The 26786-nt window shown below is 44.6% G+C and overlaps 1 protein-coding gene and 1 pseudogene across 3 annotated transcripts in view; both read left to right on the top strand.

Annotated features, from left to right (window-relative positions):
* Positions 1–26786, top strand: part of MAPK8IP3 (mitogen-activated protein kinase 8 interacting protein 3) — a 597532-nt gene that overhangs the window by 487641 nt on the left and 83105 nt on the right. For all 3 annotated transcript variants that reach the window (XM_085628367.1, XM_085628364.1, XM_085628366.1), the window contains one exon: positions 7467–7638. In XM_085628367.1, the coding sequence (XP_085484493.1) occupies positions 7467–7638 (172 nt within the window). The remainder of the gene's footprint in view (positions 1–7466; positions 7639–26786) is intronic.
* On the top strand, positions 11680–11932 carry LOC146790037 (large ribosomal subunit protein eL38 pseudogene; annotated as a pseudogene).

The raw sequence follows: 26786 nt of genomic DNA, 5'->3' as shown, positions 1-26786 counted from the left end.
TTCCAGGTTCCTTCTGTTCCAGGGTCACAAGTAGCTGAGTGTCATCAGCATATGACACCAGCTGAATTCCATGTTTCAGAACAATATCTGCAAGCGGGCGCATATAAATGTTAAACAGGGTTGGGCTGAGAGCCGAACCCTGCGGCACCCCCTGGTTCAAATGACAAACTCTGGAGCTGAAAGGATGTTGCAGGACCTAGAAGGATCTATTTTCCTGAAAATTCTTCAACTAAATCCATGTGACACCTCCGACCCCGACTTCCCGTAACCTCTCAAGTAGGAGGCCGTTGGACATCTACTAGCAAGTAGGCTTAAGGACAGGATATCAGCGCTCCAATGGAGCCTACAGTTTATATTTCTCAGTCACAAGGTACTAATATCCAGGAGGGCGCACAACGCCAGAAGTGCAAACTCCACAGGCTGGTGCCTCCCACCTTGTGGTTACTAGAGCAGGTAGTTTGACTGTACCAAATCTAGACACTAAGAATGACCGCTTCACCGGGCCTTAAACCCAGGACCGGCCTCAGAGCTCTGTAGACCCCGGTCCAGAATCATAGGGTGAAATCAGGTGTATTTGGAAGACGGAGCATGTAGTTCAAGCTCAGGCCACACTCAGTGGGGCTTGGAGAAGAGAGCTCGTAACAACGTCTAGCGGGCCTCATGTGCAACTCCCTGCCGGGCACGTGTAAATCTTCAAGCCAGGTCAGCCCCAGCACTTTGCGCGCCGCGCACGCAAGCCTCAGTTTCACAGGCCACAGCCCAGCGCCTAGGCCCACACCCGCCGCCGCAGCTACAGGCCCAGACAAGACAGCGCCCCACTCACCGCAGCTCGCTGCAGGTGCCTCCGATCTCCCACAGCGCCTCCAATCTCCAGCGGCGACGATCCAGCACACTCACTGGGCCCAGGCGACACCGCCGGTCTCTGCTCTCCGCTCCAACACTGACAGCGGCTCCGTAGGGGCACCAGGTAGGGTAAGCGCCAGCCACGCGGGTACAAAGCAGGCCGGCACCCGCAGCCACCTGCAGATCCATCGATGCGCACCTCACAGTAGGTTCCTCGTACACTCGCCTCGCGGCTCACCGGCCCGCGCGCCCTCTCTGTAGTGGACGAAGGCTGTCGACATTTTGTCTTCACACCAGCCGGGGATCTCTCAGCTGAAACCACTAACCTCGGCGTACCACAGTAGTCTGCGGTGCCCCAATGCAATCAGGGGTGCACCGCCTTGCAGAGCGATTGTCTTTCCAAAGTTGATGCAGCGATTTTTAGGCAGATATCGGATCAGCCGGGCAGAGCTACATTAAGATGCAGCCATCTTGCCTGGCGCCCTCTAGTGCCCCAGATTGGTTAAATTATTAAAAACATTTAACAAGAGCGGCGCCCTAAAATCAGGTTTATGTTTGATGAGGTCGATGGGTGGCCCGTCTGGGCCTGGGGCTTTATTACCCACGCTCTGGTGGATGGCTTCCTCGACCTCAAACAATGATATTGAGATCCTGGTTGGTGCCCTGTGCTTAAAGGTGTCTACTTCTTGTGTGGGGGCTGTACAGATCATAGAGAGACGATTTTCCCATGTTTCACTTGTTATGTTACATCTTATCGGGGTTAATAACTGTCCCGTTGCTCTCAAATCTTTAACAGCAACCCAGAATGTGTTCCCATTTATTAGGCTGGCAGCTTTGGCATGTGCTTCCCAGCTGTCTTCTAGTATTTCTTCCTTCCTTTTAGAGGTCGCTAGCTTATACATTTCACCATTCTAAAGTGGCTGAGGAAAATTGTGTGGATGCTCCCTAGCCCTACTCAGAGAACCGTAGTCCAGGTTCTTATTACATCTAGACTGGACTACGGTAACATCCTCTATCTGGGAGCCAATAAAGATGTTATCCGAAAGCTTCAGAGAGTACAAAACTCAGCAGCCAGATTGCTTTGTCGGACTCCGAGAACTGCTTCTACTTCTGCTTCTTTGAGAGATCTTCATTGGCTGAGAATTGAGAATCGGAGTAAGTTTAAAGCTCTGAACCATATGTTCAGAATTTAACACGGCACGGCTCCTATGTATGTGCAAAATTTTGTCCATCTTTACTTACCTTCTCGCACTCTTCGATCTACTACTCAGGTTAAATTTCAGGTGCCAAGGATTCGACTTGCCCGTATGTGCGGCCGTTCCTTTTCATATTTGGGCTCTGTTCTATGGAACGCTCTTCCGCTGTCTCTTCGTACTCAGATGAATGTCACATTATTTCGCAAATCCTTAGAAACCTGGCCTTTTAATCAGTAAGCTCCTCTCTACTATTCTGCTGTTGCCTCCGTCGGGCGCCGGGAAACCCTTGCGGGTAGCTCTTGCTCCTAGATATATATTTAAATAACATAACATAACATATACCTCTGCCTTGATGATTTAACAAGTGATTTACACCTCGGGCTGGTCGACAGGGCCTTGCGTAACAGTCTATTGGCCTCTGAGCACTTGGGGTTAAACCATCTAGGTCCGCCTTGCACAGAAGAAATGGGCTTCGATAATAGGGATTTAATAGCCACACAAAGTTTAATGAAAGCGCTGGCAGCCTCAGGGTAGGAGTCCTGTGCTAACAAACAAGAGTTGATAAGGTTCAAGTTATCCTTTGCCAAAATGCAAAACAATTCAGAGTTGTTAACACCCCGCCAAACCAATCTTAAATTATCAGTGGAGGCTTGATAAATTCCTAGCTCCATATTCTGTGTTGAATGTAGGCCTGGGGGATAGTCTCAGCACTGTTTTGATTGGATTGTGATCCCCATGGGTTGTGGCAATGACTTCAGCTCTCAGTAAGTAATCCTCTAAGGCTGGGGAAATAAAAACATAATCAATAGTAGAAGCACATCCCCCTCCTCTAAATGTCGGCTCAGGAGGGTTGTTATCTTTTGTTACAGCAGCAATTTCCATAACATTGGTTAGATTGTGAGTATTCAAGTGTTCCGCTAGTTCCTCGCACCTACAGCAGGTTTGTCCTCTGCTATATGGCCATGTGCTGGTCCTAGTATATGGTAATTTGGCATTAAAATCGCCTCCCAAGCAAATGCTTGCTATTTTGGTAAGTTCGTTGTGATGCTGAAGGGTGGCGATAAATTCAAATAAATGTATAACATTTCCATTTGGTATCGAGTGGAAGTCATTGTTATAAAAATTAATTAGGTAGAGAGAGACGCCCCTTTTATACAATAAAACTTGAAAATTGTTACTTTTAGAGCAGAAAGCCTTAGCACTGCCGCTGCCAGTTCTAAATGGGACCAGTATTAGTCTGTATGCTGGAGGTTGTTGCAGCTATATCTGTATCTTCAATAAAGTTCATCAACTCAACTTGGATATATGTTTCCTGATTACTACACAATGTTTACTCAGATCGATAAGCCCCCCGAATGTCGGCCAAACTTGGGGGTTTGGGCTACAATGTTGTGGCATTCGAACCTGTCAATATGTAGTTCTTGGATTGCCCATGTCTCTTGAAACATGACTATATCCTGCTGTCTAACCAATTTTAGTCAATCCGGGTCGTGCAACCTAGACTGAAGGCCGGCCACATTCCAGCTCAAGATGCTCAGATCTGAGTTGGCTAAGACCTTGGGTGGGGCAAATGAGTCCTCAGTCTCAATTACAGGTGGGGGAAATACGAGCCCATGGGCAATATCAGGAGATTCCAGTGGTGACAGTAGTCAATCCTGGGTGTCCAATTCAGACAAGGCCAAAAATCTGTTGTGTCTGATAGGGACGGGAAACTCGTTTATGGGGGGGACCAAAGATCGGTTTATAAAAATAGCCCAACGGTAGTGGGCAGATGTTGGACTGTTAGTTGTTGTGGTCTTATGAGCTCTCAATAGGGATTTCACCATAGATGGTCTACGGAAATTGATCACAATCCAATCTCCTTCAATGTTCTTGGGAGAAGTGCCAATCCACCCAGCTCTGCGTGCCATGATGATCTCATTCATATCAGACGGGTGAAACCTCCTGTTCTTTGATAACCAGTCCACACATTTATTACGCAGGTGAACCAAGGACTCCCTCTGATCCCTTATAAGAGTTTGGACACTTGCCAGCACCAACACATAAGGGCAAGCGGCTGGTGGTAAACCTAAGACATCTGGGTTTGGCCTCAGGGGATTTTGACTCAAAGTATCTGTTGCATTGCTGCTTGGTATGCCTGACATTATCCCTGCTTGTGCGCCATCTGATCTGTTAATACAGCCTGAGATAGAGTTAGTAGGCAAAATTGTGAGTAAATCATCTGTAGACAATAAGCCATTACTATTTGGAATAAAATTCGGTACTGCATTCACCTTGGATTGAAGACGTTGTCTGCATGTGGTGCATGTGCTACTAACTAAAAGGCTGGTGGGGAAGGGATGGCAGTGACAACAGTAGTGGTAGTAGAAAGTTGACTGTCAGTGGGAGCAGTGCAAGCAATGAGGCCGTCCTCCAGAACGGCCACAATTTGTGCTGTTTCCAACGGTTGGCTAAACTTTTTAATGGCTGTGTCCAGGTGATCTAAGCATTCTAGAAGTGAACTAAGTTTTATATCGAGCAACTCGCTTGATTTGCTTGGACACAGTATCAGTGACAATATTAACAACTGTATCCCCAAAACCCCCGTAGTCAGATGCCACCTCAGTCTGTGTGCAGATGGAATGGCGCAACTTCCCATTTAACACTCCCTCAGGAGTATGGGAGGTGCCAGTTCATGGGGGTTGTTTCCTTTTGGTACAAACAGACTTCTGACTCTTCCTCTTACATTTAGCGGTCAAAATTCCCATGTTTTTAGGGGTATCTGTATTTGCCTGAAGCTCAACTGTGTCACAACCATTTGGACTCCCACTAGCAGGCAGGATTTTATTAATGCCAGTCCTGAGAAGCTGTGGGGAATGCGATACAGTAACGGGTCCCTGTTAAAGTGCAGGATCGATTGAAGCTGCTCTAGGATGGGAACTAATCAGTGAGCCCTCACTACCCAGAGACGGATGGCGCTCCGTCAGTTCAATCTCGCCTGATACAATGTTAACCACCCTTCCAAACATGCTATTAATTCTGCTGGTAATGGGGCGTACAGATGATGTCCCAATGCGCTTTCCCATGGTGCAAAATCAGAGTTAATTCTTTGCAGTTATAAGTACAATCCTACGCCAGTTGTACGCCAGGAACCACAAAGCACACTCACAGGAGTTCCTATTGCCAAAAAACAAACACTCGACAGATGGGTTTCGGCACACTGCCTTTCTCAATTCCAGTCTGTTCGTAGCCATTTTCACAATTAAATACCTTGTGATTTCATTGGACAGATGTACTTACATAAACATCAAAGACAGTCATCTCAAACAACTATTACCATTAGGCGAAACGTATGGAGGCCATCTTATCATTTCCCAGCACTTGTACATATCTCCATTCACATTAAGGTACATCCATGATTAATATTTTGAAAATTGATTTGATGTAATCAGAACCTTGTTCTATTTTTCTTTGCTTCTACCCAATACATTTCATTATTTACAACTAGTTCCTATATAGGCCTGGGCGGTGAACTATGCTCCGTTCGCGGAGTTTGCGGAGTTTTCTGCACTCCGCGCTCATCGGAGCTTGCGGAGTGCAGAAAACTCCGCCTCGCTTAGTGCAGCGGAGTTTTTCCCCGCTCGCGCTCGCGAGCGGTAAGTTCGCAAGCACAAGCTGCCGCTCGGGTAGAATTTCTGCCCGAGCGGCAGGAAGTCCAGCGCAAACAGCAGTTTGCACTACACTCCACCACTTGCGAAACTTCACAGAGTTTTTTTGTAACTTCGCGGAGTTCCACGTTGCAAAACTCTGCGAAATGCGCCCAGGCTTATTCCTGTACCCTTTCTATTGCATGTCCAGCACTTTACATCATTTTCAACTCGTTTTGTGCCCTCGTATGGTGTCAAAATTATACCCTCCATGGATTCACCAGCCAGATTTATAATAACTCTATTTACTAAGAGTTACAATCTCCACAATTGTACCCTGTATGGACTTAATTATTTTAATATTAATTAGCAATAATGTTCCTAATTTTTATTATCATTTTTGTACACTGTTTATGTAGTAAATATTTAGATTACATGTATGTTATTTTTTAAAATACTATATATTTCATTTAGATATTTTAGTAGTAGTTATATTCATACTTACAATATTTTTTACCGGTAATATTTTTGTCATTTACATTACAGATATTGAAAGTTAATATTTTAGCTATCAATGTTTTTAGCTTGTTTTCTTTGCAACACAATAAGTTTGTTGTCAATATTGTGACTTACAACAGAGACAAGTTGACCTGCAGCGACATACTCCTCTGGGAGGCTAGATCTTTGTCAGGGCCACATTCATTTCCTTCCTCACCTGCATTTCAAGATAAATAGACAGTAATTACTTATCCCTCTTTTTCTGCCAGTAGATCAGAGCCCATGACTACTGTCTTCTTCTACAAGAAATGTTTGCAACTTATCAGGTGCTAGCTACCTCTATTTAGAAGAAAGAGCTAGCCCATCAGAGCTGAATTAATTAAGAACCATGCAAAGATAAATCTGTTCCTATAAAACCATCTTTGCAAGATTGAACAAAAATCCATATTCAGCGCAGAATTATATTTTTGGTAGTTATTATAATAGGCGAGGGCATGCTTTTAAAAATATTTTCCCTAACTAAATTATAAAAACATGTACTTTCATTGTCAAAAAACCTTAACTAATGGAAAAGCTACTTTGGTGTCCTTTTGCTATGTGGAGATATCAAGTTAAATATTAAGCATGTCCCACTAACACACATTATGCACCCAGGCCTTGTGGGTTTCAAAGCAATACTAATGGGTGACTTAGCTAATGTCAAAAGTAGGATGTTACCCGTTTCAAAAAATGTTTTCTTTGACTTTGGTCTGCTATGGCATTTGCTCACAGCAACTCCAGGCTGCAGTGGCTGGTCAGAAAGGAATGATTTTACAGTCACATGTGAGTGTCATGTTAATGTACATAGCAGTCTACTTGGGATGATTAACTTTATTGCTATTTATGCTCATCTAGCACCAAATTACTGTTACTTCACTTATCAACTATACACCATACTTAGGGGTGAGAGCACACACTAGGAAACTGGATATATGTCTCCCAGCCAAAATGATAGCAAAGCATAGTCCAAACAAAGTATAAAATATAAAGAAACCACATGAAAATTTGAATTCCTTAAAGTTGATATTTAGACAGTTTGTTCAGAGTTTTTTCTGAGATGATTTCTTGCATGGTGATACATTATCGCAATCATTTGTAATGAACTGAGTTACCAAAGAAGCTGTTGAAGATCTGAGCAGTGTAAGGCACCACATTTAATACCCTTTAAATATGATGCAGTAAAGACTTACAATTTCTGGAAATACATGCATTGTTACCACTGATGACTCTTATATCACCTAGCAAACTCCATGTGTTCTTTCAGAAATCCTTTGATGCCCATCCACGGCGGGAGAGTCAGGTACGGCAGTTAGCCTGGATTGGAGATGGTGTATGGGTGTCGATACGACTGGATTCTACGCTACGACTGTACCATGCGCACACCCACCAGCATCTGCAAGATGTTGACATTGAGCCCTACGTTAGCAAAATGTTGGGTAAGAGAAAGCAGCATTCCAGTATCTATAAACTCCAAATTGCATGTAATGTAATCCTAGTCACCCAAAGTACCTTTCTAGGTACAGGTTTCTGTGCAAATGTACATTTATTGATCAAGAAAACTCCCACATGTCCACTAAGTGGGCCTCAATCCAGATATGCAAGATCTCTAAATGGAAGATTATAACCCAGAGCTGATCAGGGGTTGTCCTCTCTGAAGAGTTTTAAAGAGATATGTTTGTGGTATTCAGGTATTTTGTTGGTATGCAGAAATAACTCAGAAATGTGAGAGAACCTCACTGTTAGAGCTCTTTCGAATCTGATCCCTCACTGCTAGAGTAAAGGTCAGCGGAGGTGTTTCGGTTTCTGAGCCCATTCAGCCCAAGGCATTTACTTGTAAAGATCACTTGCAAGGATGACAGTGGGGTTTAGTTTCACAGTGCATTCATTCATTAAGGGGAAATACCTTTAGCTGCCCCTGTTTGTTTTGTCCATGATCTGACTTTTGAAGTATCACCTTTAAAGTTCAGTTTCAGTTCCCACTTAATCACTGACTCCCTTGTGGGCATCTCAGAAGAAAATACCTTTTAAGATGGATGGTCAGTTCATTTTGTAGACTTGCAATTGAAAGTGACCCAACAGGACACGTCTTTGCTGGGTTCCGGCCTGGGCGTGCAGTAGTGGGGATGAGCAGTTGGCCCTGATGCATACAGGAAAAAGAGGAATGAACATTGCTCCTGCTTCTTAAAGCAACAAGATAGTGGCGTGGGTAGTTTTTCACCATACCATGAGCAATCTAAGTAGAGATGGACCGTGTGGGTGAGATCCAAGTTGCTGCTCTGAGGTGTTGATTTGCTGGCTTGTCTGCTGTGCTGGGAGGAGCTTGGGGTGGCGGCCTTCCCTGGGGTTGCTTTGCAGCTTTCTGGAGGCTTCAAGGTTAGCTGGGTATCCCCTGTGGAGATCGCAGCATTCATCAGGAAGGCAGGTCCACAGTAGTGACTCTGGTAAGTGCCTGGGAGGTGATTGTGCCTAAGGGATGCCTTCTTTGCCTGCTGTCCCATGCCAGCATAGAAAAGAGTGGGTGCACCCCAGTGAGTTTTCTTTCTTGGATGCCCTGAGGAGTGATGACAGAGGACAGGAGTAACTGCCCCCGCTGAGGGCACTGGTGAACATTTACTTCAGTAAGGGCCAACAAGAACTAGGTTGGCCTGCTGGAATCCGCTGCTCAGGCCCCCTTGTATCCTGCCCCCTCTTGGTGTTTGTCACCCTGTTCTGTGGGCATCCAGCCATTGCCTAGAAGGTGTATGGAGAGTGACTGAGGGATTTACCATGTGGTAGGAGGTTGGCACGCTCAAGACATTATATTTACTAGCAATTAACCATGCCTGTGTGTGCCCCTCCTCCCACTTGCAGCTACAGACTCCCTTTGGTGTAATGAGGCAGTCCAGCTGAGGAGCATCGAATCACTACACAACATAGTATCTCTGCCATGGCATCTTAAAAAGGCCAACAAGCCAACACCCACTCCATACAGGACATGCTACATGGTCAGAAGTGAGCCTCAAAGGATGCACCAAAGGGTGAGAGCACTCCTGTATCCTGGTCACATTGGACAAGAGGCTTCCAAAGCTCCCACAGCACGGATGATATCAAGCTACTAATGTGTAAGTTCAAGACAGAACTCTCTTCCTTGCACCAAGACCTGGCCAGAACTATCCAATATAATCTGCAGAAAGTTGAAAGCAGATTAGATCAGATGAAAACCTTCAAAGTGGAACAGGTCGATGACCAGGATGCCCTAGCACTGCCCTTCCTCCCAGAAAATCTGGAGGGCAGCGAAAATGGATCTAGACAGAACAATATTAAGATCCAGGCATCAGCCCAAGGTCCCCAAACCTGAGTTAGAGTAATATTTTAAGGCACTTTTTCGACTCATTCTCCCTGAAAACAACAACATGGAGAATAATCTGGACAGAACCTCTGCAGTTTTCTCTACACACCAGATAAAGCAGACCTTTCCACCCGATGTACTTACTATGGTCTATTTCTGTTAGTAAAAGAGAGTCTTGACTGAGACAAGGGCCGTAAACACAATCTATTTCCTTGTCGACTCAATAACTCTATTCCAGGACATATCGCCTACGTCCCTCATCAAATGTAAAGGATTTAGTGATGCAACAGCTGCCGTATGCCCAAAGTTGATTGTCAATCGGTGGGGATATCCAGTAAGAGTCATGTTTACCCTAAATGGTGAAGCATACGCCACTCATGTTCCAATAGAGGCCCGGAGTCTTCTGGTCTTTACTGACACACCAGGACCTATAAATGACATAAATAGCAATCATGGGGACATTGTATGTGCACAAAGATGGAGAAGACCACCAATACCAATAGAGTAAAGAGAAAATGTTTTTTTTTAAAAAGGACAAAGGATGGAACAGAAGGTATTCTCAGCTACAACTAATGATGACCAACTGTTGGCAAAGAAGCCTTTATGCCATACAAATGGCACCAGCAAACGTTTCCCCCTAAGAAGTTCTTCAGGACGCTCTATTCCAAGTGCCATCATCCTGAATGTTATCCCAGTTGGATTGTTGACTGGTGGGGCTCACTGCCTGCCACCACCAGGCCTTCTATGCCCCACCTACAATATACATATGGCATTCCAGGGGCCACCTGCCAGGTCGCCTTCCTTGGTTGGGCCTGGACAGAGTCCAATCCATTTTGGGTTACCAGATGCTGCCAAACACCTGAAGCTCACCACGGAATGCCTGTGGAGACTACATGTTTTGGTTCTTTTTAATATAATTTTCTATCGGTTACATATTGATTAATCATTCCTAACGTGCAGGATATAGGACTAAGATTGGGTGCAGTATGTTCTGGGAGGACATTGATCACCATTCACATCCCAGGGAGATGTTGGGCCAGGGTAGAAATCTTGGGGTAAGTGTCTTCAAGTGGAGAGTTGGGGCACTGGTATTATCATTCAAGTGGGCACTATCCCTTTTCACAATGGTGGTTAATCAACAGTGTGCCTCCCATAATGTCCAGGGCCTGACAACTTAAAAAACAACATTCAAATGTTGTGCAATTCTAAAATTGTTCCATGACAAAGATTTTGGCATTCTCCTTGTTACAGGAGACACACTTTCTACACAGGGATGTCAGTAGACTTCCATCGTACTGGTACCTGACACAATATTACTCACATTCTACCGATTAAACAAAAGGGGTAGGCATCATGTTGAGGAAGGGATTGCTGCTAAAGTTAGAAGCAGTGACCAGAGACCAGCTGCAGAGGATGGTGGGAATTAGAGACAAATAGCAAAACCGGGACCTCACTGTCATATCTAATCTTGACGGGTACTTTTAACCACAGATTCCTCCCCTTTGGAATATTCCTCATTGACCTGGCTGGATCCAGAATATTTCCAGCAATGCTTCTATGGTGCCTTATGGCTCCGTGCTGGCTTTGTTCTGCCAGGAAGTGGAGTGGAGCTCTATATAACCACCACTTCTGTGCACTGACGTTAGTTAATTCTTTCTGTGCTGTGTATGCAGATCCAGAGTTTCATTTCTTTCTCGTTAGTTGACAGATGTCTTCCAAAATACTTTACCATTGTGCAAGGGAAAGATGTCCCAACCGAAGGCTACAGTCTGTGCTGTGACTGTTGGAAACAGATGTCCCTAGGGGACCCACACAAGGTGTACCTCTGTTGTTTGGGCTCGGGCATGACTCCAAGTTCTGTGAAGAATGTGCCCTCTTGTGCTGAAAGGTGATCCGGGACCATGGTGCTAAGCTGTGTGTCGCTGAACACCATCAGAAGTCATGGACGTCACGTATGTTCCACTCCAAGTTGAGGGCACAGACTCGTTCCTGCTTTAGAATCTGCTTCCAGAAAGCTCCACTTCGCGGTCACAGTGTTTCGGTTAGTCCAAATCTAAAAAGAAATTAGAGAATTTGAAGCATCACTTAACTCCATCCCACCACTATTCCTCTCTGGATCGCTGGCAGGTACGTTCCCGGTCAGCACTAACTTCCAGCCATACCTCGCAAAATCGAAGAGATCAAAGACTTCCTGCTGACAGCCAGGAGAAAAGATGCTAAATCTGTGAAAATCAAGAAAAACAAGGACAATGTGAAGTTCAAGGTGCGCTGCATCAAGTACTTGTACACACTGGTCATCACAGACAAGGAAAAGGCAGAGAAGCTGAAGCAGTCCCTTCCTCCCGGTTTGGCAGTAAAGGAGTTTAAGTAATCCGGACATGTAAAGAAATCCAGTTGTTAACATAAACCACAAAAATCCATCCCACCACTCTTTGTCCAAAGAGAAGTCGGGCAGTTGTTAAGTTGCCAGTCAAACCTGCTCCCAATCCCTGATTGCGGAGCTGAGCCCACAGCTGGTCCCGTTGCTCCCTAACTTTTCCAGGCCATCAGCAACACTGCAGCACGTCATGGCTTTTAAAGAGTTCATTTTGTGTGTTTTGCAAACTTCTGGTTCACTCTGGTGTGCCTTTGGGCCCAAAGAATCCACTGATGAGGCCTCCAGTTAGGTTACCACTGGCGGATTCATTCTGAGTGATGTCTGTGCCCCTAGAATCTGCCTAATGTTCTGCCTCTGGTGCCAACTTCCCCTCTGACTCAAAGATCTGTGTGGGTCCCTTCTCCACAGATGCCAGTCTCAACATTGCCGTAGGTCAAACTCTTGCTGACTTTGCTCTGTGACCTTGATTTGAATCCTCTTTGATCCTGACAGAGGCCTCCCCTTGACTCCAACTCTGCACACCAAGTCCCCCTAACGTCTGATTCATACAAAATCACTTTCTCTTCCACAAGGCCTTTCTTGGAGGTTTCATCACCTTTTTTTACTCAGACTATGATCAACCTGATAATGATTATGTGGGTTATTTACCTAAACAGTATGATGACATGTACATGGACTTATAGAAGATCAGTTGGCTAGATACCGCCCCCGAAGCAGGATTGGTTTTGCCCCTTGGAGCTCTAACAGAGAGCGCATCATTTCCTGTAGTGATCAGATCTGAGGTCGCTATCCTACAGATGCCTCCAGTTGAAATCAAGACAAATATACTTACTGAGGTTTTGCATCCTGAGCCAGCCTCATCTGAGCCCTTATATCCATTTAAAGAAGCCCTTATTGACACCCTTATGGACAATTGGCAAAGCCTTCCTCCTGCCCAGCACAAGTTTAGTGGTCCAGGCTTCCCTCAGCAAAATTAAGCTCAATGCATTCCCCACAACCCCTCCAGACAAGGAGTTGAAGTGGATTGAGGCATTCAGGAATCACATATTCTCCTCCGCCATCTTGATGTTGAGGTCGTCAAAACAGGCTCTCTGGGTCATGACAAAAGTGCTCTTGTTTGCAGTCCCAAAGGAGTTTCAGGACTCTTTGGCTCCAAAGAATCAAGACAAACAGGATACAGCAAAATATCATTATGGCTGGCCTGGATACCACTGACTGCTTCTTGAGTGCAGTGGGCACCAGTGTGGTTCTCAGTCGCCTCCAGACAAGGAGTTGAAGGGGATTGAGGCATTCAGGAATCACATATTCTCCTCCGCCATCTTGATGTTGAGGTCGTCAATACAGGCTCTCTGGGTCATGACAAAAGTGCTCTTGTTTGCAGTCCCAGAGGAGTTTCAGGACTCTTTGACTCCAAAAAAACAAGACAAACAGGATACAGCAAAATATCATTATGGCTGGCCTGGATACTACTGACTGCTTCTTGAGTGCAGTGGGCACCAGTGTGGTTCTCAGTCGCCACTTGTTGATGTTATCCATTAGCTTGTTTGAGGCCCTGCAGGTGTCTCTGATGGATATGTCTTTTGATGGGTCCTGCCTCATTGGTAAAAAGTCTGATTCTGTCCTCAAACACTTTAAAGAAAGCAGAACTACAGAGCTTTCCTGGGCCCTTTCCACCACCCCTGATGGTTTCCTTCTTAGTTCTTACCCTTGTGAGGCTACTCCAGAGCGCTTTCTTATAGGCACTGTATCAGGCCCCACTACAATCTCACCAGTAGCCCAAGTCCTTTCAGGGCTGGAGATTGTGGGAGTGGGGCGTAGTGCAGTCCACCACCCCTGCAGCATCAGCCTCTAAGCTGTTCTATTTTGGCCCTAGTGGCACACAGTCATCCTGTGGAAGGCAGAATGAGACATTTTCTCTACAATGGCAGACCTTCACATCTGGCACATGGGTCCTCCAGATTATCCAGTAGGGATATGCCCTACCATTCCTTTCCAATCCACCTCAGTTTCCAACCATATCAGAGCAGCTTCCAGAGGAGTATCCCTCCATCTTGCTACAATAGTTGCAGGCTCTACCAGCCAAAGGGGCCATCAGAGAGTGCCGGCCTTGGAAGTAGGGAAAGGTTCTTACTCCTGCTATTTCCTCCTCCTGCACGACAGAGGACTTTTTCCTATTTTAGACGTTCGCCCTCTGAATGCCTTTCTATGGAGTGACAAATTCAAAATGCTCACTCTGGCCCAAGGTCTGTCAACCCTGGCTGGATGGTTCCCGTGAACCTGCAGGACACGTACTTTCATGTCCCCATTCTGCATTCCCACAGATGTTACCCGTGGTTCAAGGTTGGCCAGGAACATTTTCATTTGCCATGTTCCTCTATGGCATTAACAAAGCCTATTGGGTCTTCACAAGAGTGATTACGGTGGTTGCCACACATCTGCAGAGGTTGGGAATACCAGCTTTCCCCTACCTCAATGTCTAGCCATCAGAGACGGGCTTGCCATAGTCCATCGTAGACTACCTTTATATGCCAGCGAACTTTGGAACATCTTTGCAGTTCGCGATCAACGAGCCGCAGTCACACATGACTCCTTCACAGAGACTCCCTTTTATAGGAGCTCTTCTGGACAAAGTGCAGTTCAGGGTCTTTAAATCCTCTAAACGAGTCCAGGACATTCGGGCAATGATCCTGACATTTCAGCTTCGGTCCTGGATCTTGGTGAGAGCAGCTCTGTGGCTCCTTGGCATGTTGCCCTCATGCATCCTGTTTAGTCCACGGCACAGGGTGGCATATGGAGGGTCTGCAATGGGATCTGAATTCTCAGTAGGACACCTGGGGAATATCATTCAGATTCCTGAGGACACTGCACAAGATCTGCTGTGGTGGCTGCTAGACCACAATCTAACAAGCGGAAGTTCCCTCTTCTGCTCGTCGCTCCTCCGAGCTGACAGTGGTGATGGATGCGGCCCTGCTAGGCCGGTCATCTGGAAGAGCCGACAATCAGAAGACATTGGTCTCCAGTGGAAACCCAGCTGCACATAAATATATTGGAGCTGCAGCCTGTCCCCCTGGCATTGAAGTGCTTTTGACCTACCTTTGATAGATGGCAGAAGGAGGGTGTCATGGACAACACCACCACCGTGTGGTACTGCAATAAACAGGGTGGATTGGGGCCCTGTGCCAGGACATGCTGCACCTCTGGAGTTGGCTGGAGGGTTAGGTCATTTCCCTGTATGGTAACCACTGGTGTAATATTTAAACGCCAGGGTGGACAAGCTCAGCCACCGACGCTTGGTGGGTCACAAATAGGTGTTGCATTCCAAGATGGTGCAGGACATATTCCAACAGTGGAAAGATCCCTGGCTAAATCTTTTTACCACGGTCAAAAATATGTAATCTCCAGGCTTTCGCATGTTGGAGTGCCCAAGAACGCCCTTTCTAGGAGATGCATTCAGGCTAGAGTGGGGCATGTGACTCATGTACACTTTTACGCCACTGCTTTTCTTGCCCAGAGTTCTGAAGAAGATCAGGAACCACCATGCCAAAGTCATCCTAGGGGCTCTGGGTTGAGCGTAGAGAGTGTGGTACTTGGAACTTCATGGCATCATCATTTGTCCCCTTTGAGGGAGGATTCTCTGTACACGAGGCAGCGCAAGATTCTGCAGTTGAACCTCTGTGATCTACATGTTTGATCTGCCACCTGTGTTGGTGGATGTCATCCTTGCATCCAGGCATCCTTTTACAAAGTTCATCTATGCTTGGTGCTGGGACTAATTTGTGGCCTGATGTGGAGTCCACAACACAAACCTATTACAAGACAAGCTGTCAGATGTCTTACTGTTTCTTTTGCCATTAGCCCAACAATATGTGCAGTAGGCACAAAACCAAAAAACAAGGGTTATTCGACAGCCCTTTTAGGCTTTTTGCATTTGCTGGACCAGCTGTGCTTTTTAAATCACCTGTTGTGATGCTTTTTATTAAAGGTTGGAGCCACGTTTTCCCTCCCAAACCATTTGTGCTGCCTCAGTAGAATCTTAATTTCATCCTGGCTTTCCTTATGTTAACCTCTTCGAACCCATGCATGGCTATTCGCTTCATCTTCTCACTCCCAAAACAGTCTTTCTCATTGCAGTCACTTCGATCATCGCGTGAATAAGCGCTAAGCTCTGTCAGGGCAGCCATCCTTCACCACCTTTTTTCCCCAGGCAAGCTGGTGTTGTGGGCCTGGGTGGCCTTTTTGCCAAAAGTCGTCATCCCATTTCACATTGGGCAATCTATTACTCACCCAAAGTTCTTTACTCCACCTCAACCCTAGAAAGAGGAGGAGTGACCCCATCAGCTGTATTCTAAGAGACCATCAGGTGGACATCAGCTCTTTGTGGGATTTTCTGTAGCAAAGAAAGGCAAAGCAGTGTAGGAGAGGACATCATCACTGTGGGCAGTCCTCTATATTGAGACCTGCTAAGCACTGGCTAAAAAGAAAGTAAGTGTAAGTGGGTCGAGGTGTGGTCCAAGTGGAATGATTTCAGAGGGGGCATTTGTGTGCCTCCATCTATCGAGCAGGCAGACCCCGGGGATGTGTAATATACCACTGCTCTTGACGCTCCGAGGGCTAAGATAGTGATGCGTAGGTCGCACCACCGGGAAGTGAAAGGTCTACGGTGCGTACAGTGTGGACCGTTAGTTGGAAAGGGTGGGGGGGGGGGGAGTTTTGACTGTTAGATACATTTACGCCTGTTGGGGCACATGCTTGTGTTGAAAAGTGGTTCTAAGAGAAACTAAGACCTAAGACCTATGTCCTTCTTCCCTACAATTTGATACACTTGTTTATTAACGCCGCCGTACCCCCGGGTTGACGGCACAGGGCTGTGTTATTTGGCTACACATACAAGATTACTTCCGCTGCCGGCCCATTGGGTTGTAGGTTGTCAGCTGTGTACTGTGTATCTCTCAATAAAGGTCTTTAACAAAAAAAAAAAAGTAAGTAATTTACTCTGTATGTGCCAAATAAAAACAGGTCTGTGAACACTGCTGGGCTTGAAGAACTGGTGAATGGGATTGATTCCCTAGGCCTGATAGATGCTTGGCGAAAGCTACACACAAATGAGGACTACTAATTTTATTGTAGGGTACACAAGGCATACTCCAGGTTTGTTTTTGTCCTGGTGAACAGACAAACATTTGCCACTATATTGGATTAATTGATGGGCACAAGAGTGTCTGCTGACAATTTGCCGGTTGCGCTGATACTATGGCTCCCAGCGTCCTAAACCCCCGAAACCCGGGAGTGTGGAGCCTTAATGAAACAGCATTCAGGGATATCACCCTAAGAAACTAAATAGCCAAAATATTGCGCATTAGTTCAACAAAAACAATATGAGTGCGCTCCAGTTAGGAACAGTATGAGCTGCAGCTAAGGTGAACTAATTTGCCAAGTGTTGACTAATCAAAAGAGTAACAGGGACTAGACGCAAGAACTGTAGGCCTAGATCCTTGGACTAGAATAGCTATACAAATTGAATACCTTGCTCAGTACGTATAGTGCTGTAGCCAAAGCAGGGGGCATAATAGAACATATTCTGAATGGAGAAAAAGCTAGAAAGATGCAGTACACAGCCCAAAAGTATTAAAGCAATAGGTTATTGGCCTATAATTTGCCAGCAACCCAAACCCATAACTACTTCCAAACAATTTGCAATAGTGATGGGATCGAGCTGAGCTTGAGACACAAAATATTACCAACATTTAATGATTACTATCTTAGCCTTAACCAGGGCCAGGTGATGAACCCGACAGGCAATATGTCCCTTTAGAGTGTTCTATGCCTCTTACTGTTACCTCAGGAAACAATTATAGAGCTGGAACAACTAATTTCCCTGATGGGTCGGCACAAGGCCCCGGGCCTTGATGGCTTCTCAATGACATTAATATTTTCTGTTTAAATCTGTTTATTGTATTTTCGTGAAACAATATTTTAATACAGTATACAACATTTCACAACTGTAGCTCCGACATACACAGTACCTGATTTCAAAAGTGACTATAATACTTTGTCATCAGAATAACATGGCATCGGTACATATGTGGGACACCCTTTGGCTTTTGGCGTGCCATAAGAAATCAGGGTGCCGGCTTTTGAGAGTGCGAAAGTGAACAGTTAATACTGTGAACTAGTTGTGTAGGTAACATTGAAGGCGATTATGTGATCGGGCCAGTGGGGTGCATGTTCCCCCGGCATGCTGTAGCATTCAGCTATCATGTATACCATTCTGGTAGGAGCGGCCCAAAATAAATGGTGTGGAGGTGGCAATTGTGGCTGCTACCTATTGGAGGGAAGTGGATGGCTGTGCCAGCTATGCGGTAAAGGTGCGCTCAGAGGTAGGTCACAGGTAAGTGTTCTGTGATGTGCTCCCCTGATTCGCAGTTGAACGCCAGGAGGGGGAATACGCTCCCATGGAATGCACACTCGCTGCATTCGTATGTCAGAGGTGCTAGGAAGGTGTTAAACGGTGAAGGAGTCGAGGGTAACTATGAGTAACTGGGTGGGGGGTGTGGGTGGGCAGATTGTTTGCATGTCACTGGAAGCAGAATATGTCAATGTGGCGGCACATGAGGGGTGACCTGCGCATTGCGGGGAAGGCGAGGGCACCGTGGTCTATGTAAGTAAACGTATGCCTATGTAGGTGCAGCGCGCAGCCACCACACGTGTCGCTAGACGTGTTATGTTACGTGTTGCCTGTGAGGGGTCTCCCTTACAGCATGCCCATCATGGGGTCGTTCTCAATTACATTTTATATAGCTTTCCAAAATGCCTTGACCAATCCTTTGTCAAACCTCTAGAACCATCATCATATGGGCGTGATAGAGAGCGTTACAGATACAATGATGGAGTCAACCATCATGGTCCTCCAAAAACCAGGAAAAGACCCTAAACTATGTGGTTCCTACTGCCCTATTACTCTTCTTAACAATAAGGCAAACGTGTTTTTTACCAGGATTCTGGTCCCTAGATTACATCTGATTTGGACGACTCACTTCAGGCCAGGTTCATACTGGAATGCTAGGCATGTGACAACACACTACAAACAGCAAATTTAGTCCATCTAACAGCAAGGCAACCCCTCTCATTTGATTTGCAGAACATTTTCAATTGGATGGATTTGTGCTTTGTTTCCAAGGTCTTAGTTAAAACATCCATAGGCCCGACCATGACATCTTATATCTTAGCTAGTTTTAACCAGCCGAGTGCCCACATCAGTATTGATAAGAATTACCACAGCGAACCCCCCTTAATAGGGGCATGAGGTGGGGGGACCCTTATTTTGTTTTGTCTTTGCTCTTGTGATCGAGCCGCTGATACGACGAATAAATGATAATCAGTTAATTAAGGGCTTTCTCACCAAGTTTGCAACATACAAGGCTGTCCTCTTTGAGGGTGACAATCTATTGGCTGCAGCTATCTCAGTACCAGCGTTGGTTGCAAAGATAGAGCATTTTTCTGAAGTGGTAAGATTTAAGATTAACTATTTCAAATCATCAGGAATGGGAGTTGCCGACCCTACTTATACCGTACACCCTTATCTAGACAGCAAAGGTTTCCAGTATATGGATGGGGTGCTACAATATCTTCAGATTTCTCAGTGATTGTTCAGCCCTTTGTTTGAGTAATGTTCCAACCTTGTTGGACACACTTGTCAAAGATCTGTAGAGATGAGGTGAACTGTAGGTATCCTGGTTTAGCTGTATCAATAGCATTAAAATGAATTTTCTTCACCATGTGCTGTAATGGTTCATACTCCCTCTCTATGCTTTGCCAAGAATGTCCTTAAAGATATCAAATCTCGCCTTCTCCAGTTTGTGGGGTGGAACAAGAAGCCTAGGGTTGCAAGATCAACCCCCTTCAAGGAGCAGTGCAAGGATGGCTTGGGATTCCCAGCTATAACTCACTATTTTGTGGCTGCACACCTTTGAGAGGCACTGGAGTGGAAGGCTCCTGGCAGAACAAAATCATGACTAGTTGTTGAGGAGTCAGCTACTTGCTATGGCTGCCACACATATTAGGTCTAAGTCCTAAGACCTCCCATATACTATGGACAAACGCCTGACTGATTGGCAAGGCTTGGTTAGACAGAAGAAAGCAACCACCCATCCATATCGCTTGACTCCCCTCATACTAACCTTAGAATTCCCACTGGGAGTGAATGATTCATATTTTTTTAATAAAGCTGCTTTTAGCACACAGAAAATGGGGATTTTTTTTAAAGCACCACACTTCAAGGAGTGAAACAGGGACAGGGGAGGGGATATTTCAGTCCCCAATATATAAGTTCGAGAACCCCAAGAGAGGTAGCCTTAAATACTCCGCAGAAAGAAAAAAAGAGAAGGGAAACAGAACTCCAATTTTTTAACAAAGTCACCCACATATCGCTATGTGGCATGCATCATCATCGAGTCCGCAACCGGTACATGTTTCCAGTACTGGGTGAGCTTAACCCCACTTCTAGGGGAAACACTTAAATTGGTAGTCTGCAAGGTTTAGACAAGGGGACTTGGAGAGAGAAAGGGGTTTTAAAAATTCCTAAGGTTGCAGAATTAATTTTTAATTATGAGCAGCAGCTTTGGCACAGTTAAAAACATGCACAGGGGTGCATGGGAGGGATTTATGAACTCCCCGCCCCCCAGTGAACATGTTTCAGCTGGAATTGCCAAAAAGGTTTTCCAGCTTTCATCAGACCATCCAAATACCGCAGTGATGAGGAATTATTCATTTTTTAATATGAATTATTTGCTCTCTTCACTTTTTTCTCTTTGTAGGATAGTTAGGGCTACCTCTCTTTGGTTCTCAAACTTAGATATTGGGGACTGAGGTATCTCCTCCAACTACCCCTGTTTCCCTCCTTGACGTGTGGTGATATAGAGCAGTGTACAACAGCTGTGGTAAATTACTTATCTTATCAGCACCTTCCCCATATAAAGTTTGGACGAAGTGCTTATCTATTAGGACACACAAAATCTGCATAGTTCTATACATACTTCTCTATAAGGAGCATCTTTGCAAGAGACATGCCAGTGAACCTAACCTTTTTTCAGTGAACATGACAGAAAATCTAGGCCTCACTTTTTCGATGAGGCAGTAGATCTAGTTCTAACGGGGCCCCCACTAATGAATGATGTTAGCATATCCCAATCGATGGTGAAGTCAGAGGATTGGGAAACTTTGACCGAGTTGAAGAGAAATCAAATTAGGACAATCTCCATCAAAGGGGAATTCTGACTAAACATGTCACGTCAAACTCAGCACCTAGAGGATTGATCATCCATAGTGAACCCCAAATCTTTTTAGAACTTTTCTAAAAGGTTGGTCTATGATTCCCTTTGTCTCTTCAAGTCCCCTTGTCCAAATCTAGCAGTCTACCAAATTAAGTGCTACCCCCACAAGCGGGGTTGAGCCCACTCATTACCAGAAACATGTACCTGGTGAGAACTTGATGATGAAGCATGCCACATAGCGATATGTGGGTGACAGTCCATTAAAAAACTGAAGTTCTGCCTCCCTTCTCTTTTTTTTCTTTTTGTAAAATGTTTAGGGCTACCTCTCTTTTACTTCTTGAATTTATTTAATGGACAAAAACTACAATAAAAGACAGAATGTGAGGAACTCTTTCAGATTCAGCCCACAGATACTTATAAGCTGATATAGGCTTTGCACAGAACGGGCAGTGACATGGTACAAGCGGAGGAGGGAGGAAGTTAACACAATTTGAAACCATTCTAGCATGAGCTTCTTTGCGACAGAGCACATCATGCTTATATAGAACACTGGGCATGGTTTCCACACCAATCTGTAACAGTTCCATGTGTAGATGGAAGGAAGAGCAGTCTCGTGCTTTATCAGAGGAAAGGTGGGAGATTAGCAATGGATGTAGAAAATTTCAGTTTGTATCCAGTGTAAAGAAAATGAATATAAAGACCTAACTTGCTGGTTTCTGACCCCAGTTCGGCTTACAGCAATGTTTGGGGGCTCAGACTTGTTTTGGAGGGAGTGTCAGATGTGGAACTTTTTGCTTCATGTCTGTTGGGCATGTCTATGAGTAAAACCTTATTGGGCAGAACTAATGCTCCCAATGAAGGAAATGACCGTGCTAGTCGTGTCTTTACATATGATGGTTATACATGTAGGTCATCATGGCGTGGGCAGGATATATCCGCTACATACTCCCATAGGAAAAAGGAATATTGACTTGTTATTGGCAGAGAGTAGCACTTGCCCATTTATGGCAGTAGAAGTCCCCACCACCCTGGGGGCTCTGTTGGTCAAAAAAATGGCATATAGATTCCATGGAAAAACTACTGGCCATATTGAAGGACAAAATACACTATTTCGAGAAAACATGGGGACTCTTCTTAACTTATGTGGATGGCGGGCTAGGGGGATGGAGGACAGTGCTGCATGTGCCTGAGCAGGTATCATCGATGGCTGGCCACCAGTCCCCATTGAGGTAATCATGGTAATGCTAAGAGACTTATTCATTGGCGTAACTAACTGTGGAATGTCAAATATGAGTAATGTACATACCCAGGGCTTCCACAGACATCACCTGGCATATAGTACATGAATCCATTGATCCTCTAGGCGTTGAATAATGTATTTGATTCTCTTGCCTGTGCATTTTAGTTTGTTAATTTTTCCTTTTTCTTTTTTTCTATTGTCTATTGTCCTAGTTTCACTCCCTGCATTTGATGGTTCTTGTCATGTGCTATTGAACCTGTACATTATATTACAATGGTGGAGAAAACAAATCAATAAAGATTTTGTAAAAAGAAATGACCCTTATGAAAGCAAACAGTGGAATAGATGATAGTGTTTTTTTAGCTATTGACTCGCTCAACCTCCTCTTTCCTCTGTGGGGTGACTCTCGGTTGTCTGTTTTCCTTTCTGACACCTCATTAAATTCACTCATCTGCTTTTACTTATCTGTGCCACATGAGGCATCCCAGAATTGATGACTCCCCACTGTATATTACAGCATGAATTTTATTTCTAGCCAATATATATTGCACCTGAGTACAGTAATTCTAATTTCTTCTACAAATCCTATTTTTTGACAGTTTGTCTGTAGTAAATGTCCGAAACTAGTAACTCATTTTATGTTACCAGTTATTGTTACCTCAGTCACTTCACTGAGCACATATCATACACAAGAGGGGAGAGGATGTAGAGTTACGGCTAAAACGGTCGACCTCGAAGCTGGGGAACCAGGTTCGAGTCTCGGCAACGATGCTCAACATCCTGTGATTCTGGGCAAATCGCTTAATCTCCCCATGCCTAACAAAAATGAAGGTGTTCATCTGTAACGAAACTGGTGCTCATGTAAAGCAATCTGCTACCCGATGTCTCGGGTCCAGTTTGCGCTATATAAAACTGTTAAAAAAAAAAAAAAGGAGTCTTGCAAAATTAAAACACATGTTGACTGGACCTTCTAAATCATTCTTTGAATCGCAAGCAAACATTTGTTTTAATTACCTTATACCCCATCACTATATTGTCATTGGATTATCACAGATTCAAGAAGTGAAGATGATAACATATCTGTATACTTGTTAGACCCATTGATTGTGGACAATTGGTGTTTTTTTGGTTGTGCAGCTTTAACCTCTTATTTAATACTCCCTGTCTTTGTGTATTATCATTCTATTTAATCTTTTCCCTGTGAGGCCTCTATGTGAACTTACTTCTCCCCTCTGGGGTATTTATCTATTTACTGCCTCTTCTGGGATGACTGTCACTATTTACCTTTCCCCTGTAAGGCCTCACTCCATTTAGTTCTTCCGAAGTGGGACACCTCTCACTTTTCTTCATTCCAACTGAGGTCTTGAGATGCCTTTTCTTTGGGTCCAGATGGGTGTGGTGGTCCTATTGTTTACCACTGGTATCCCAAAACTATTGTTCAGTGCTTAATTTGAGCCGTAGTTGCTGGTAGGGGCACAGGCACTCATTTTCGGGGACCAGCACTTATTTTTCTTCGTCTGATATTTCCAGGGTGGGAAAAGCACACAAGAGGAAAGAAAGAGGAAGAGAAAGATGGTAAACTGTCACAAAGAGAGAACACTGGATCCACAAAAGTGAGATAAAGGGGTAGGGAGAGTCTAGCAGTTGATTAAAGAGTCCTGGGGTGGATTCAAGACTACATAGCCTTGTTATTCGGCACGCTGACAGTTGATAGCACTGGTCACAGGCTTCTGAGCACTAGCACGCATTATTTTACAAATCAAGCACATCTACTGTTGCAGTTGTATTGGCAAGCTGTACACTTGACTGCCACTGATTGCAAGGGAGAGCATTATAGGTTTATTTCATTAGGAGATAAAAGGTTTGCTACTTAGATATTATATGACCCTAGTATTACACTCAATAAGCTTTGTGTCAAGTCAGAGCTATATCTTTGAAAAATTTACTTTTTATTAACCAATAGGAAGCAAGCAAATTAAATTCAAGATCAATGTGAACACCTGACCATTTTAGCACAGTTGGGGGTGAAATAACAGCCCCAATCACCAGAAAAGTGCTTACGCAGCAAGTCCTTTCAATCTAAATAACATGGGACTCTACAGCCAGGGATGTCCTTTTGGCGAGAGGTTTGGATGTCGTCAATATACTGGAATCACTCTGATTTATTAGAGCCTCTGCATACTACATTAAATCTATGGGGCTATGGCGTGGAGGTGCCAGACCGAATATATATATGCCTTCTGCCCAAGTTTTCACAAATGTGCAAGGCTGAAAAATTCAGCAGCTTAGAACCAACGTGGCGGAGAGCCCAGGAGAGTGGTCAAAACCCATGTGACACAACAAAGAGCACCTAAAATGAACAGGATTCTTTCTCATAGCAATGGTAATGTTTTTGAGAGTTAAGTGGTCCGTTCACAAAGTCTCTGTTCAGTTAATGGGGCTGTCAGTAGTCTGGTAGTCAGTATCCAAATAGGACACAGTTGAGAGGTGGCTTAGATGAGGGATGAACTTCTCTTACAGTCACAGCTCAACACTTGGATTACTGATGTTAGAGCATTCACCGGTGAAAGGGGGCTTCACACCTTTGAGGAAACATATCTCACAAATAGCCAGTTTCAAGTAACAGCTTTGGTTGGTGGAAACATCCTCAGGATCGGGGACTACATCTGGATCTGGAGACTCACCATTTTGGAGAGAGAAATTGAGATGTAGTTCTACGTTTAAACTATAGCTTCCAAAGGTGACTTCTTCAGAACTGTCGGTTTCACAAACAGTTCAGCAATTACGGTGGCAGACTGCTGTCAAGTTATGTAAGGCTAAAGTGAATCAAAAAATGTTATGTATCCCATGAGGTTTAGGTTAAGGTTCAAAAGTGGCAACCACGTGCTGCCACTACTCCAAGGATGGTTCAGGGCTGTTTGTCTATGAAAAATGCTCACCACACTAGCCCTGGGATGCTCTTTGGAGGTCCTCAACCTTCGGTTCATTGTTTGGTTCTGACAAGTTTGACTGCAAGGTCCACATGGTTCCTGGGCAGCTCACACCTTTAGACATGATTCCATCAGCAGGACCTTGCTCTTTGCATTATGATAAGGTGCTAACTCCGGTCCTTGCACTCAGATTATAGTTTCCTTTTTTTCTAGAACAGTTTACAACTGCAGGGATATTATAGTGTTAGAATTGTAGAATTGTTTCTGGCCTTCAGGACGAACACAGGTAAAACAGTGCTGTCTCCAATAAATATATCCTGAGGCTGTGCCCAGAATATCTGTCAGAAGTCCTGGTAAGGTATGACTACTCACTGTCAGTATTTATACAGTTTTGAGACCACTGTTGGGAAGCCAGAGCAACCAAAGAAGAAGCTTTGCCAAAAATTCAAACAGTTTTGCAACCAGGTGAGTGTATGTCTTCATTAACTTTCTACCTACTTTTTTCTACTATACTCTCGTCAGCTTGAGAGGTAGCCATCACCCACTATGATTGGGGTCCACATTGGCAGTATGCCTTGGTCAGCAGAAAATGTCAACAAAAACATGGAGCGCCTACAGAGGACTCACAAATTGTTGGGCCCAGTGATAGAAAAATACAGAACAGATAAAGGTCCAGCAAAGCCAGAGTGGAACTGCTTCTCTCAGTATGCAATGACTTTCAGACTTACAAGTCTCTCCCTCAGCTTAGCTCTTCCATTCCGAGGCCTCACTTGTTCCAGTGCGAGGCCTCTCTTTAGTTGTTCCACTCCATAGCTCTCTACCTTACTTTATGTACATGAAAGGTACCTTTTCTTTCTTCTTCTCTTCCATATGTAATTTCATTGTTCTTTGAATTCTTTACTTCTGACACATTTCTGATTCCCCAGTTAGGCCTTTCTGGATCCTCCAAAATGCTGCTCTCTTTACTTTTCTGTTGAGCAAGCTTTGCTCATTCACCAAGGTATAATCGTGCAATGCCTCAGTTGTTGATTACTCAAGACCTGATTTATATGTTGACTGTATGTATACTCCTCGCAATGCATATATATACAGCCAACGGAATGGTCCGCCTGCCAAATTTATATTCAGGCAGACTTCAGGTTTGGTTATGGCAGTGACTACATCGTCATAGCCAAACCTCATTGTCAGCCCGATGGAGTAAGGTCCTTCGGAGAAATGGCTGTATGTCCACCCATACAATCAGAATGGGTGAACATATAGCTATTTTTTTTACTGTCCATCACAGCAAACCCTGGTGGTGCGGGACAGTAAAATGCAAATAATGGTTCCCCTCTCCATGGGAGATAACTACAGTGGCGAGGGGGAGCATTATTTTTTTATTTTCAAACAGAAAATTCTGCTTTAGGATTATCTTTTTTTTTTTTTTTAAAGAAAATTGTT

Source organism: Triturus cristatus, chromosome 10, assembly GCF_964204655.1.
Source record: "Triturus cristatus chromosome 10, aTriCri1.1, whole genome shotgun sequence".
NCBI classification, from domain to species: Eukaryota; Metazoa; Chordata; class Amphibia; order Caudata; family Salamandridae; genus Triturus; species Triturus cristatus.
This window is presented reverse-complemented; position numbering and strand designations above follow the sequence as displayed.